The sequence below is a fragment of the Schistocerca cancellata genome, unplaced genomic scaffold (assembly GCF_023864275.1).
Source record: "Schistocerca cancellata isolate TAMUIC-IGC-003103 unplaced genomic scaffold, iqSchCanc2.1 HiC_scaffold_562, whole genome shotgun sequence".
Lineage (NCBI taxonomy): Eukaryota > Metazoa > Arthropoda > Insecta > Orthoptera > Acrididae > Schistocerca > Schistocerca cancellata.
Window position 1 is genome coordinate 1 of NW_026046575.1, and position 13,793 is coordinate 13,793.

General features: G+C 49.4%; 1 protein-coding gene and 15 non-coding genes across 16 annotated transcripts in view; 5 read left to right on the top strand and 11 right to left on the bottom strand.

Moving 5' to 3' along the window:
* Positions 1–413: 413 nt before the first annotated feature.
* Positions 414–13,793, bottom strand: part of LOC126130822 (mucin-19-like) — a 162,498-nt gene continuing 149,118 nt past the window's right edge. The window contains exons 58-61 of the mRNA XM_049915167.1: positions 11,183–11,302; positions 8,499–8,618; positions 5,778–5,934; positions 414–560 (exon numbers count right to left, since the gene is read on the bottom strand). Coding sequence (XP_049771124.1) covers positions 414–560; positions 5,778–5,934; positions 8,499–8,618; positions 11,183–11,302 — 544 coding nt within the window. The remainder of the gene's footprint in view (positions 561–5,777; positions 5,935–8,498; positions 8,619–11,182; positions 11,303–13,793) is intronic.
* Positions 932–1,003, bottom strand: Trnap-cgg (transfer RNA proline (anticodon CGG)). The gene has a single exon. It is a non-coding gene; the product is annotated as a tRNA-Pro (tRNA).
* On the top strand, positions 1,240–1,311 carry Trnav-uac (transfer RNA valine (anticodon UAC)). Its single transcript has one exon. It is a non-coding gene; the product is annotated as a tRNA-Val (tRNA).
* Trnap-ugg (transfer RNA proline (anticodon UGG)) lies at positions 1,919–1,989 on the bottom strand. The gene has a single exon. It is a non-coding gene; the product is annotated as a tRNA-Pro (tRNA).
* On the bottom strand, positions 3,621–3,692 carry Trnap-cgg (transfer RNA proline (anticodon CGG)). Its single transcript has one exon. It is a non-coding gene; the product is annotated as a tRNA-Pro (tRNA).
* Trnav-uac (transfer RNA valine (anticodon UAC)) lies at positions 3,928–4,000 on the top strand. Its single transcript has one exon. It is a non-coding gene; the product is annotated as a tRNA-Val (tRNA).
* Trnap-ugg (transfer RNA proline (anticodon UGG)) lies at positions 4,606–4,677 on the bottom strand. Its single transcript has one exon. It is a non-coding gene; the product is annotated as a tRNA-Pro (tRNA).
* On the bottom strand, positions 6,306–6,377 carry Trnap-cgg (transfer RNA proline (anticodon CGG)). Its single transcript has one exon. It is a non-coding gene; the product is annotated as a tRNA-Pro (tRNA).
* Trnav-uac (transfer RNA valine (anticodon UAC)) lies at positions 6,613–6,685 on the top strand. The gene has a single exon. It is a non-coding gene; the product is annotated as a tRNA-Val (tRNA).
* Trnap-ugg (transfer RNA proline (anticodon UGG)) lies at positions 7,290–7,361 on the bottom strand. The gene has a single exon. It is a non-coding gene; the product is annotated as a tRNA-Pro (tRNA).
* Trnap-cgg (transfer RNA proline (anticodon CGG)) lies at positions 8,990–9,061 on the bottom strand. Its single transcript has one exon. It is a non-coding gene; the product is annotated as a tRNA-Pro (tRNA).
* Trnav-uac (transfer RNA valine (anticodon UAC)) lies at positions 9,297–9,369 on the top strand. Its single transcript has one exon. It is a non-coding gene; the product is annotated as a tRNA-Val (tRNA).
* On the bottom strand, positions 9,974–10,045 carry Trnap-ugg (transfer RNA proline (anticodon UGG)). The gene has a single exon. It is a non-coding gene; the product is annotated as a tRNA-Pro (tRNA).
* Trnap-cgg (transfer RNA proline (anticodon CGG)) lies at positions 11,674–11,745 on the bottom strand. The gene has a single exon. It is a non-coding gene; the product is annotated as a tRNA-Pro (tRNA).
* Positions 11,981–12,053, top strand: Trnav-uac (transfer RNA valine (anticodon UAC)). The gene has a single exon. It is a non-coding gene; the product is annotated as a tRNA-Val (tRNA).
* On the bottom strand, positions 12,658–12,729 carry Trnap-ugg (transfer RNA proline (anticodon UGG)). The gene has a single exon. It is a non-coding gene; the product is annotated as a tRNA-Pro (tRNA).

The window sequence follows — 13,793 nt, forward strand, 5'->3', positions numbered from 1 at the left end:
ATTCGGCCGTTCCATGAGCTCAGGAATGGCCGCGATGCCTTCATCGAGCTCTGCAGATCGACATATGACAGCGTGGAAATTTCGCCGAGCGGTGGCTAAGGGGGTTTAGAGAAGCCAACGCACTAAACACAAGAAAGTCGGGAAACCGAAGCTCATAACGAAAAGATTGCGGAATGCAGTGCGGAAGCAAAACTTCGAGAAGACCAACTCTGAAGCCATCGGCGCGCTAGGAATTATTCCCTCGCAAGAAGCGATCATGTAGGAAGAGCGAGCCCGAGGGTGTCGCTCGACCACACAATAAATTTTTGCTTAATCCAAATTTGCAATACCGGTTCGACACTAGAATACTGCGATAGTAATAAGCACGTCGACTGCAGATGTCATTTAGGGTAGTGAGTCAGACATGGGGAGGATTATAAGGCGGGTGGAATATGCAGCGGCAGGGGGCATTGCAGGGCGGGCGCCGACTTCTTGCGCTGCGGCGCGCCGGTGCCGGCGGCGGCCTGGCTGGGCTGCTGTGCCTCCATGTAGAGCTGCCGCCGAGCCCAGGCACCGTGCCGCTAACGAAGCGATTGCCTTTGGTGACATCTTTTGCAATAACGACTGCGCGAATCGACGGTATCTCGTAAGGAAAGAAAGAGCAGCAGCTGCCGCCGAGCCCAGGCGCCGTGCCTAACACGCAGAAGGTCCCCGGTTCGATTGCGGGCGGAAACCCGTTTTCGTCGCACTCAGCAAGACACTTGCTACGATCTCTGCAGTGACCACTTAAATCAACTTCAAACGTTCCACCAGCAGGGTGCACATGGCTCAAATGAAACATGAAACTGTTTCAGAACTGGTTGTCGGATTTAGCGCTGACTTGGAGGCCTGGAAATGCGCGAAACAGGCCGCCGCCATGCGATTTGTTACCAACACGTTGTACAAAACGCAAGGGCTCGTCCGGGATTTGAACCCGGGACCTCCTGCACCCGAAGCAGGAATCATACCCCTAGACCAACGAGCCTGTCCGTTCCGAAAACGCACTGCATGTGAATGACGCCACCTTTGATGGTCTCACCCTGTAGGGCTGCAGCTCACCCCAGCGTTCTCCCTGTCTGTCGCGGTTGGATTGTTTTCATCGACGTCTTTTACTATAGGAACTTCACGAATCGGAGGGAGCTCGTAGCCGATGCCCTTGCTAACACAGAAGAAAAACTGTTGCTATTACGAGTCTCCGGGTGGTACACGAAAAGAACCGTCGTTTCCGTGGTGTAGCGGTTATCACGTCTGCTTTACACGCAGAAGGTCCCGGTTCGATCCCGGGCGGGAACACAACAATTTTAATCTATATTTCGGATTTCATTCCGAGATGACCTCACGTCCGCGTATGCAGAGACAAGCAATGTCGTATGCTAGACGGATAGGGGCGTCATTTTACTGTCAAATACTGTTGCTCTCTTATTGCACCCGGTATTTGGTAACTGGGAACGCCCCTAGCTCCATTATGGCTGGCAAAATTTATAATCCGGTTCTTCAGGGCTACTTCAAGTGCGCTTGCTACTGGCTTTCCTGAGCTCACCCCTACTCGCCTTGTCACAGCTCTGTCAAAGTGTGATGCTAACTAATAATGAGAAACTCTTGGCCACTCTCAATCTTACATGCCACCACCCCTTTGTTGTTGCCGTCGTTAGTAAGATGAGGGTAGACTGTCGCACAATTAAGCTTAATCTCCACTCACGGTGCACATATTCCGCAAAGACAACCTTGTTTTCCGTTGCATGCAAAATTACCGTCTGCGTTTCTACCGAATTCCACCTACGTACTTTACTGGTGCCGCATTCTTGTTATATCCACGTGCTATAACCAGGCGTCTACTCTTCATTGAGGAGCTGCAACCGGGGCTGAGTTCCACCTACTCTTCAGCACGGTCAAAATGGCAGGGCTCGTCCGGGATTTGAACCCGGGACCTCCTGCACCCAAAGCAGGAATCATACCCTAGACCAACGAGCCACCTGCCTGGAGCAGTCAAGTAATCCCAGGTAGTGGACCTCACAGGGAACACAAACTTTTACGTGAATTCGCAAGATAAACGCTTTCTGCAGGCAGCACTCACCACTGATTGAGAAGAATATTAAAGGCAACGAATAAAAAGCGAAATAACTTCATCGAACACTGCTTATGAACAGCCGGCAGTGCCTCAGTTTCGGTATGTGGTTTCTCAGGGTTAAGAGAAGGCGAATGCACTAACAAAAGAACATCGGGAAACCAAGCACCAACTCATAACGAAAAGATTGCACAATATACTGCATGTAAAATTTACAGAAGACGGATACTGAAGACGCCGCACACAAAAGAATTATTCTATGCAGTAACGATTATCTAGGAAGCGTAAATTGCATGTGCTGCTCCCACCACACAACTTCTTTTGATACTGTTTTACTTATTCTAAATTTTCATTGCCTGATCGTCCCTAGAATACTGTGGTGGTATCAACTGGTTTCCAACAGCGATAGTAGTAAGTAAATCGACTACAAAGTCTTTCAAAGTAGGTCAGACACCAAAAAAAAAAAAAAAAAAAAAAAAACGGAGCTGCGCGTAGCTCATGTCATTCTGCTTTCAAAGGTGAATCAGCGGCTGGGAGTAGTGGCGTACTCCTGTAATCCAAGCTACTGGGAGGCTGTTGTGTGGGAGAGATCTGGAAACAACTACAGATTCGCCGTTCCATGAGCTCAGGAATGGCCGCGATGCCTTCATCGAGCTCTGCAGATCGACATATGACAGCGTGGAAATTTCGCCGAGCGGTGGCTAAGGGTTTAGAGAAGCCAAACGCACTAAACACAAGAAAGTCGGGATAACCGAAGCTCATAACGAAAAGATTGCGGAATGCAGTGCGGAAGCAAAACTTCGAGAAGACCAACTCTGAAGCCATCGGCGCGCTAGGAATTATTCCTCGCAAGAAGCGATCATGTAGGAAGAGCGAGCGAGGGTGTCGCTCGACCACACAATAAATTTTTTGCTTAATCCAAATTTGCAATACCGGTTCGACACTAGAATACTGCGATAGTAATAAGCACGTCGACTGCAGTGTCATTTAGGGTAGTGAGTCAGACATGGGGAGGATATAAGGCGGGTGGAATATGCAAGCGGACAGGGGGCATTGCAGGGCGGGCGCCGACTTCTTGCGCTGCGGCGCGCCGGTGCCGGCGTGCGGCCTGGCTGGGCTGCTGGTGCCTCCATGTAGAGCTGCCGCGAGCCCAGGCACCGTGCGCTAACGAAGCGATTGCCTTTGGTGACATCTTTTGCAATAACGACTGCGCGAATCGACGGTATCTCGTAAGGAAAGAAAGAGCAGCAGCTGCCGCCGAGCCCAGGCGCCGTGCCTAACACGCAGAAGGTCCCCGGTTCGATTGCGGGCGGAAACCCGTTTTCGTCGCACTCAGCAAGACACTTGCTACGATCTCTGCAGTGACCACTTAAATCAACTTCAAACGTTCCACCAGCCAGGTGCACATGGCTCAAATGAAAACATGAAACTGTTTCAGAACTGGTTGTCGGATTTTAGCGCTGACTTGGAGGCCTGGAAATGCGCGAAACAGCCGCCGCCATGCGATTTGTTACCCACACCGTTGTACAAAACGCAAGGGCTCGTCCGGGATTTGAACCCGGGACCTCCTGCACCCGAAGCAGGAATCATACCCCTAGACCAACGAGCCTGTCCGTTCCGAAAACGCACTGCATGTGAATGACGCCACCTTTGATGGTCTCACCCTGTAGGGCTGCAGCTCACCCAGCGTTCTCCCTGTCTGTCGCGGTTGGATTGTTTTCATCGACGTCTTTTACTATAGGAACTTCACGAATCGGAGGGAGCTCGTAGCCGATGCCCTTGCTAACACAGAAGAAAAACTGTTGCTATTACGAGTCTCCGGGTGGTACACGAAAAGAACCGTCGTTTCGTGGTGTAGCGGTTATCACGTCTGCTTTACACGCAGAAGGTCCCCGGTTTCGATCCCGGGCGGGAACACAACAATTTTTAATCTATATTTCGGATTTCATTCCGAGATGACCTCACGTCGCGTATGCAGAGACAAGCAATGTCGTATGCTAGACGGATAGGGCGTCATTTTACTGTCAAATACTGTTGCTCTCTTATTGCACCGGTATTTGGTAACTGGGGAACGCCCCTAGCTCCATTATGGCTGGCAAAATTATAATCCGTTTCTTCAGGGCTACTTCAAGTGCGCTTGCTACTGGCTTTCCTGAGCCTCACCCTACTCGCCTTGTCACAGCTCTGTCAAAGTGTGATGCTAACTAATAATGAGAAACTCTTGGCCACTCTCAATCTTACATGCCACCACCCCTTTGTTGTTGCCGTCGTTAGTAAGATGAGGGTAGACTGTCGCACAATTAAGCTTAATCTCCACTCACGGTGCACATATTCCGCAAAAGACAACCTTGTTTTCCGTTGCATGCAAAATTACCGTCTGCGTTTCTACCGAATTCCACCTACGTACTTTACTGGTGCCGCATTCTTGTTATATCCACGTGCTATAACAGGCGTCTACTCTTCATTGAGGAGCTGCAACCGGGGCTGAGTTCCACCTACTCTTCAGCACGGTCAAAATGGCAGGGCTCGTCCGGGATTTGAACCCGGGACCTCCTGCACCCAAAGCAGGAATCATACCCCTAGACCAACGAGCCACCTGCCTGGAGCAGTCAAGTTAATCCCAGGTAGTGGACCTCACAGGGAACACAAACTTTTACGTGAATTCGCAAGATAAACGCTTTCTGCAGGCAGCACTCACCACTGATGAGAAGAATATTAAAGGCAACGAATAAAAAGCGAAATAACTTCATCGAACACTGCTTATGAACAGCCGGCAGTGCCTCAGTTTCGGTATGTGGTTTCTCAGGGTTAAGAGAAGGCGAATGCACTAAACAAAAGAACATCGGGAAACCAAGCACCAACTCATAACGAAAAGATTGCACAATATACTGCAAGTAAAATTTACAGAAGACGGATACTGAAGACGCCGCACACAAAAGAATTATTCTATGCAGTAACGATTATCTAGGAAGCGTAAATTGCATGTGCTGCTCCACCACACAACTTCTTTTGATACTGTTTTACTTATTCTAAATTTTCATTGCCTGATCGTCCCTAGAATACTGTGTGGTATCAACTGGTTTCCAACAGCGATAGTAGTAAGTAAATCGACTACAAAGTCTTTCAAAGTAGGTCAGACACCAAAAAAAAAAAAAAAAAAAAAAAAAACGGAGCTGCGCGTAGCTCATGTCATTCTGCTTTCAAAGGTGAATCAGCGGCTGGGAGTAGTGGCGTACTCCTGTAATCCAAGCTACTGGGAGGCTGTTGTGTGGGAGAGATCTGGAAACAACTACAGATTCGGCCGTTCCATGAGCTCAGGAATGGCCGCGATGCCTTCATCGAGCTCTGCAGATCGACATATGACAGCGTGGAAATTTCGCCGAGCGGTGGCTAAGGGTTTAGAGAAGCCAAACGCACTAAACACAAGAAAGTCGGGAAACCGAAGCTCATAACGAAAAGATTGCGGAATGCAGTGCGGAAGCAAAACTTCGAGAAGACCAACTCTGAAGCCATCGGCGCGCTAGGAATTATTCCTCGCAAGAAGCGATCATGTAGGAAGAGCGAGCCGAGGGTGTCGCTCGACCACACAATAAATTTTTGCTTAATCCAAATTTGCAATACCGGTTCGACACTAGAATACTGCGATAGTAATAAGCACGTCGACTGCAGTGTCATTTAGGGTAGTGAGTCAGACATGGGGAGGATATAAGGCGGGTGGAATATGCAGCGACAGGGGGCATTGCAGGGCGGGCGCCGACTTCTTGCGCTGCGGCGCGCCGGTGCCGGCGGCGGCCTGGCTGGGCTGCTGGTGCCTCCATGTAGAGCTGCCGCCGAGCCCAGGCACCGTGCCGCTAACGAAGCGATTGCCTTTGGTGACATCTTTTGCAATAACGACTGCGCGAATCGACGGTATCTCGTAAGGAAAGAAAGAGCAGCAGCTGCCGCCGAGCCCAGGCGCCGTGCCTAACACGCAGAAGGTCCCCGGTTCGATTGCGGGCGGAAACCCGTTTTCGTCGCACTCAGCAAGACACTTGCTACGATCTCTGCAGTGACCACTTAAATCAACTTCAAACGTTCCACCAGCAGGGTGCACATGGCTCAAATGAAACATGAAACTGTTTCAGAACTGGTTGTCGGATTTTAGCGCTGACTTGGAGGCCTGGAAATGCGCGAAACAGCCGCCGCCATGCGATTTGTTACCACACCGTTGTACAAAACGCAAGGGCTCGTCCGGGATTTGAACCCGGGACCTCCTGCACCCGAAGCAGGAATCATACCCCTAGACCAACGAGCCTGTCCGTTCCGAAAACGCACTGCATGTGAATGACGCCACCTTTGATGGTCTCACCCTGTAGGGCTGCAGCTCACCCAGCGTTCTCCCTGTCTGTCGCGGTTGGATTGTTTTCATCGACGTCTTTTACTATAGGAACTTCACGAATCGGAGGGAGCTCGTAGCCGATGCCCTTGCTAACACAGAAGAAAAACTGTTGCTATTACGAGTCTCCGGGTGGTACACGAAAAGAACCGTCGTTTCCGTGGTGTAGCGGTTATCACGTCTGCTTTACACGCAGAAGGTCCCCGGTTCGATCCCGGGCGGGAACACAACAATTTTAATCTATATTTCGGATTTCATTTCCGAGATGACCTCACGTCCGCGTATGCAGAGACAAGCAATGTCGTATGCTAGACGGATAGGGCGTCATTTTACTGTCAAATACTGTTGCTCTCTTATTGCACCGGTATTTGGTAACTGGGAACGCCCCTAGCTCCATTATGGCTGGCAAAATTTATAATCCGGTTCTTCAGGGCTACTTCAAGTGCGCTTGCTACTGGCTTTCCTGAGCTCACCCTACTCGCCTTGTCACAGCTCTGTCAAAGTGTGATGCTAACTAATAATGAGAAACTCTTGGCCACTCTCAATCTTACATGCCACCACCCCTTTGTTGTTGCCGTCGTTAGTAAGATGAGGGTAGACTGTCGCACAATTAAGCTTAATCTCCACTCACGGTGCACATATTCCGCAAAGACAACCTTGTTTTCCGTTGCATGCAAAATTACCGTCTGCGTTTCTACCGAATTCCACCTACGTACTTTACTGGTGCCGCATTCTTGTTATATCCACGTGCTATAACAGGCGTCTACTCTTCATTGAGGAGCTGCAACCGGGGCTGAGTTCCACCTACTCTTCAGCACGGTCAAAATGGCAGGGCTCGTCCGGGATTTGAACCCGGGACCTCCTGCACCCAAAGCAGGAATCATACCCCTAGACCAACGAGCCACCTGCCTGGAGCAGTCAAGTTAATCCCAGGTAGTGGACCTCACAGGGAACACAAACTTTTACGTGAATTCGCAAGATAAACGCTTTCTGCAGGCAGCACTCACCACTGATGAGAAGAATATTAAAGGCAACGAATAAAAAGCGAAATAACTTCATCGAACACTGCTTATGAACAGCCGGCAGTGCCTCAGTTTCGGTATGTGGTTTCTCAGGGTTAAGAGAAGGCGAATGCACTAAACAAAAGAACATCGGGAAACCAAGCACCAACTCATAACGAAAAGATTGCACAATATACTGCAAGTAAAATTTACAGAAGACGGATACTGAAGACGCCGCACACAAAAGAATTATTCTATGCAGTAACGATTATCTAGGAAGCGTAAATTGCATGTGCTGCTCCACCACACAACTTCTTTTGATACTGTTTTACTTATTCTAAATTTTCATTGCCTGATCGTCCCTAGAATACTGTGTGGTATCAACTGGTTTCCAACAGCGATAGTAGTAAGTAAATCGACTACAAAGTCTTTCAAAGTAGGTCAGACACCAAAAAAAAAAAAAAAAAAAAAAAAAACGGAGCTGCGCGTAGCTCATGTCATTCTGCTTTCAAAGGTGAATCAGCGGCTGGGAGTAGTGGCGTACTCCTGTAATCCAAGCTACTGGGAGGCTGTTGTGTGGGAGAGATCTGGAAACAACTACAGATTCGGCCGTTCCATGAGCTCAGGAATGGCCGCGATGCCTTCATCGAGCTCTGCAGATCGACATATGACAGCGTGGAAATTTCGCCGAGCGGTGGCTAAGGGTTTAGAGAAGCCAAACGCACTAAACACAAGAAAGTCGGGAAACCGAAGCTCATAACGAAAAGATTGCGGAATGCAGTGCGGAAGCAAAACTTCGAGAAGACCAACTCTGAAGCCATCGGCGCGCTAGGAATTATTCCTCGCAAGAAGCGATCATGTAGGAAGAGCGAGCCGAGGGTGTCGCTCGACCACACAATAAATTTTTGCTTAATCCAAATTTGCAATACCGGTTCGACACTAGAATACTGCGATAGTAATAAGCACGTCGACTGCAGTGTCATTTAGGGTAGTGAGTCAGACATGGGGAGGATATAAGGCGGGTGGAATATGCAGCGACAGGGGGCATTGCAGGGCGGGCGCCGACTTCTTGCGCTGCGGCGCGCCGGTGCCGGCGGCGGCCTGGCTGGGCTGCTGGTGCCTCCATGTAGAGCTGCCGCCGAGCCCAGGCACCGTGCCGCTAACGAAGCGATTGCCTTTGGTGACATCTTTTGCAATAACGACTGCGCGAATCGACGGTATCTCGTAAGGAAAGAAAGAGCAGCAGCTGCCGCCGAGCCCAGGCGCCGTGCCTAACACGCAGAAGGTCCCCGGTTCGATTGCGGGCGGAAACCCGTTTTCGTCGCACTCAGCAAGACACTTGCTACGATCTCTGCAGTGACCACTTAAATCAACTTCAAACGTTCCACCAGCAGGGTGCACATGGCTCAAATGAAACATGAAACTGTTTCAGAACTGGTTGTCGGATTTTAGCGCTGACTTGGAGGCCTGGAAATGCGCGAAACAGCCGCCGCCATGCGATTTGTTACCACACCGTTGTACAAAACGCAAGGGCTCGTCCGGGATTTGAACCCGGGACCTCCTGCACCCGAAGCAGGAATCATACCCCTAGACCAACGAGCCTGTCCGTTCCGAAAACGCACTGCATGTGAATGACGCCACCTTTGATGGTCTCACCCTGTAGGGCTGCAGCTCACCCAGCGTTCTCCCTGTCTGTCGCGGTTGGATTGTTTTCATCGACGTCTTTTACTATAGGAACTTCACGAATCGGAGGGAGCTCGTAGCCGATGCCCTTGCTAACACAGAAGAAAAACTGTTGCTATTACGAGTCTCCGGGTGGTACACGAAAAGAACCGTCGTTTCCGTGGTGTAGCGGTTATCACGTCTGCTTTACACGCAGAAGGTCCCCGGTTCGATCCCGGGCGGGAACACAACAATTTTAATCTATATTTCGGATTTCATTTCCGAGATGACCTCACGTCCGCGTATGCAGAGACAAGCAATGTCGTATGCTAGACGGATAGGGCGTCATTTTACTGTCAAATACTGTTGCTCTCTTATTGCACCGGTATTTGGTAACTGGGAACGCCCCTAGCTCCATTATGGCTGGCAAAATTTATAATCCGGTTCTTCAGGGCTACTTCAAGTGCGCTTGCTACTGGCTTTCCTGAGCTCACCCTACTCGCCTTGTCACAGCTCTGTCAAAGTGTGATGCTAACTAATAATGAGAAACTCTTGGCCACTCTCAATCTTACATGCCACCACCCCTTTGTTGTTGCCGTCGTTAGTAAGATGAGGGTAGACTGTCGCACAATTAAGCTTAATCTCCACTCACGGTGCACATATTCCGCAAAGACAACCTTGTTTTCCGTTGCATGCAAAATTACCGTCTGCGTTTCTACCGAATTCCACCTACGTACTTTACTGGTGCCGCATTCTTGTTATATCCACGTGCTATAACAGGCGTCTACTCTTCATTGAGGAGCTGCAACCGGGGCTGAGTTCCACCTACTCTTCAGCACGGTCAAAATGGCAGGGCTCGTCCGGGATTTGAACCCGGGACCTCCTGCACCCAAAGCAGGAATCATACCCCTAGACCAACGAGCCACCTGCCTGGAGCAGTCAAGTTAATCCCAGGTAGTGGACCTCACAGGGAACACAAACTTTTACGTGAATTCGCAAGATAAACGCTTTCTGCAGGCAGCACTCACCACTGATGAGAAGAATATTAAAGGCAACGAATAAAAAGCGAAATAACTTCATCGAACACTGCTTATGAACAGCCGGCAGTGCCTCAGTTTCGGTATGTGGTTTCTCAGGGTTAAGAGAAGGCGAATGCACTAAACAAAAGAACATCGGGAAACCAAGCACCAACTCATAACGAAAAGATTGCACAATATACTGCAAGTAAAATTTACAGAAGACGGATACTGAAGACGCCGCACACAAAAGAATTATTCTATGCAGTAACGATTATCTAGGAAGCGTAAATTGCATGTGCTGCTCCACCACACAACTTCTTTTGATACTGTTTTACTTATTCTAAATTTTCATTGCCTGATCGTCCCTAGAATACTGTGTGGTATCAACTGGTTTCCAACAGCGATAGTAGTAAGTAAATCGACTACAAAGTCTTTCAAAGTAGGTCAGACACCAAAAAAAAAAAAAAAAAAAAAAAAAACGGAGCTGCGCGTAGCTCATGTCATTCTGCTTTCAAAGGTGAATCAGCGGCTGGGAGTAGTGGCGTACTCCTGTAATCCAAGCTACTGGGAGGCTGTTGTGTGGGAGAGATCTGGAAACAACTACAGATTCGGCCGTTCCATGAGCTCAGGAATGGCCGCGATGCCTTCATCGAGCTCTGCAGATCGACATATGACAGCGTGGAAATTTCGCCGAGCGGTGGCTAAGGGTTTAGAGAAGCCAAACGCACTAAACACAAGAAAGTCGGGAAACCGAAGCTCATAACGAAAAGATTGCGGAATGCAGTGCGGAAGCAAAACTTCGAGAAGACCAACTCTGAAGCCATCGGCGCGCTAGGAATTATTCCTCGCAAGAAGCGATCATGTAGGAAGAGCGAGCCGAGGGTGTCGCTCGACCACACAATAAATTTTTGCTTAATCCAAATTTGCAATACCGGTTCGACACTAGAATACTGCGATAGTAATAAGCACGTCGACTGCAGTGTCATTTAGGGTAGTGAGTCAGACATGGGGAGGATATAAGGCGGGTGGAATATGCAGCGACAGGGGGCATTGCAGGGCGGGCGCCGACTTCTTGCGCTGCGGCGCGCCGGTGCCGGCGGCGGCCTGGCTGGGCTGCTGGTGCCTCCATGTAGAGCTGCCGCCGAGCCCAGGCACCGTGCCGCTAACGAAGCGATTGCCTTTGGTGACATCTTTTGCAATAACGACTGCGCGAATCGACGGTATCTCGTAAGGAAAGAAAGAGCAGCAGCTGCCGCCGAGCCCAGGCGCCGTGCCTAACACGCAGAAGGTCCCCGGTTCGATTGCGGGCGGAAACCCGTTTTCGTCGCACTCAGCAAGACACTTGCTACGATCTCTGCAGTGACCACTTAAATCAACTTCAAACGTTCCACCAGCAGGGTGCACATGGCTCAAATGAAACATGAAACTGTTTCAGAACTGGTTGTCGGATTTTAGCGCTGACTTGGAGGCCTGGAAATGCGCGAAACAGCCGCCGCCATGCGATTTGTTACCACACCGTTGTACAAAACGCAAGGGCTCGTCCGGGATTTGAACCCGGGACCTCCTGCACCCGAAGCAGGAATCATACCCCTAGACCAACGAGCCTGTCCGTTCCGAAAACGCACTGCATGTGAATGACGCCACCTTTGATGGTCTCACCCTGTAGGGCTGCAGCTCACCCAGCGTTCTCCCTGTCTGTCGCGGTTGGATTGTTTTCATCGACGTCTTTTACTATAGGAACTTCACGAATCGGAGGGAGCTCGTAGCCGATGCCCTTGCTAACACAGAAGAAAAACTGTTGCTATTACGAGTCTCCGGGTGGTACACGAAAAGAACCGTCGTTTCCGTGGTGTAGCGGTTATCACGTCTGCTTTACACGCAGAAGGTCCCCGGTTCGATCCCGGGCGGGAACACAACAATTTTAATCTATATTTCGGATTTCATTTCCGAGATGACCTCACGTCCGCGTATGCAGAGACAAGCAATGTCGTATGCTAGACGGATAGGGCGTCATTTTACTGTCAAATACTGTTGCTCTCTTATTGCACCGGTATTTGGTAACTGGGAACGCCCCTAGCTCCATTATGGCTGGCAAAATTTATAATCCGGTTCTTCAGGGCTACTTCAAGTGCGCTTGCTACTGGCTTTCCTGAGCTCACCCTACTCGCCTTGTCACAGCTCTGTCAAAGTGTGATGCTAACTAATAATGAGAAACTCTTGGCCACTCTCAATCTTACATGCCACCACCCCTTTGTTGTTGCCGTCGTTAGTAAGATGAGGGTAGACTGTCGCACAATTAAGCTTAATCTCCACTCACGGTGCACATATTCCGCAAAGACAACCTTGTTTTCCGTTGCATGCAAAATTACCGTCTGCGTTTCTACCGAATTCCACCTACGTACTTTACTGGTGCCGCATTCTTGTTATATCCACGTGCTATAACAGGCGTCTACTCTTCATTGAGGAGCTGCAACCGGGGCTGAGTTCCACCTACTCTTCAGCACGGTCAAAATGGCAGGGCTCGTCCGGGATTTGAACCCGGGACCTCCTGCACCCAAAGCAGGAATCATACCCCTAGACCAACGAGCCACCTGCCTGGAGCAGTCAAGTTAATCCCAGGTAGTGGACCTCACAGGGAACACAAACTTTTACGTGAATTCGCAAGATAAACGCTTTCTGCAGGCAGCACTCACCACTGATGAGAAGAATATTAAAGGCAACGAATAAAAAGCGAAATAACTTCATCGAACACTGCTTATGAACAGCCGGCAGTGCCTCAGTTTCGGTATGTGGTTTCTCAGGGTTAAGAGAAGGCGAATGCACTAAACAAAAGAACATCGGGAAACCAAGCACCAACTCATAACGAAAAGATTGCACAATATACTGCAAGTAAAATTTACAGAAGACGGATACTGAAGACGCCGCACACAAAAGAATTATTCTATGCAGTAACGATTATCTAGGAAGCGTAAATTGCATGTGCTGCTCCACCACACAACTTCTTTTGATACTGTTTTACTTATTCTAAATTTTCATTGCCTGATCGTCCCTAGAATACTGTGTGGTATCAACTGGTTTCCAACAGCGATAGTAGTAAGTAAATCGACTACAAAGTCTTTCAAAGTAGGTCAGACACCAAAAAAAAAAAAAAAAAAAAAAAAAACGGAGCTGCGCGTAGCTCATGTCATTCTGCTTTCAAAGGTGAATCAGCGGCTGGGAGTAGTGGCGTACTCCTGTAATCCAAGCTACTGGGAGGCTGTTGTGTGGGAGAGATCTGGAAACAACTACAGATTCGGCCGTTCCATGAGCTCAGGAATGGCCGCGATGCCTTCATCGAGCTCTGCAGATCGACATATGACAGCGTGGAAATTTCGCCGAGCGGTGGCTAAGGGTTTAGAGAAGCCAAACGCACTAAACACAAGAAAGTCGGGAAACCGAAGCTCATAACGAAAAGATTGCGGAATGCAGTGCGGAAGCAAAACTTCGAGAAGACCAACTCTGAAGCCATCGGCGCGCTAGGAATTATTCCTCGCAAGAAGCGATCATGTAGGAAGAGCGAGCCGAGGGTGTCGCTCGACCACACAATAAATTTTTGCTTAATCCAAATTTGCAATACCGGTTCGACACTAGAATACTGCGATAGTAATAAGCAC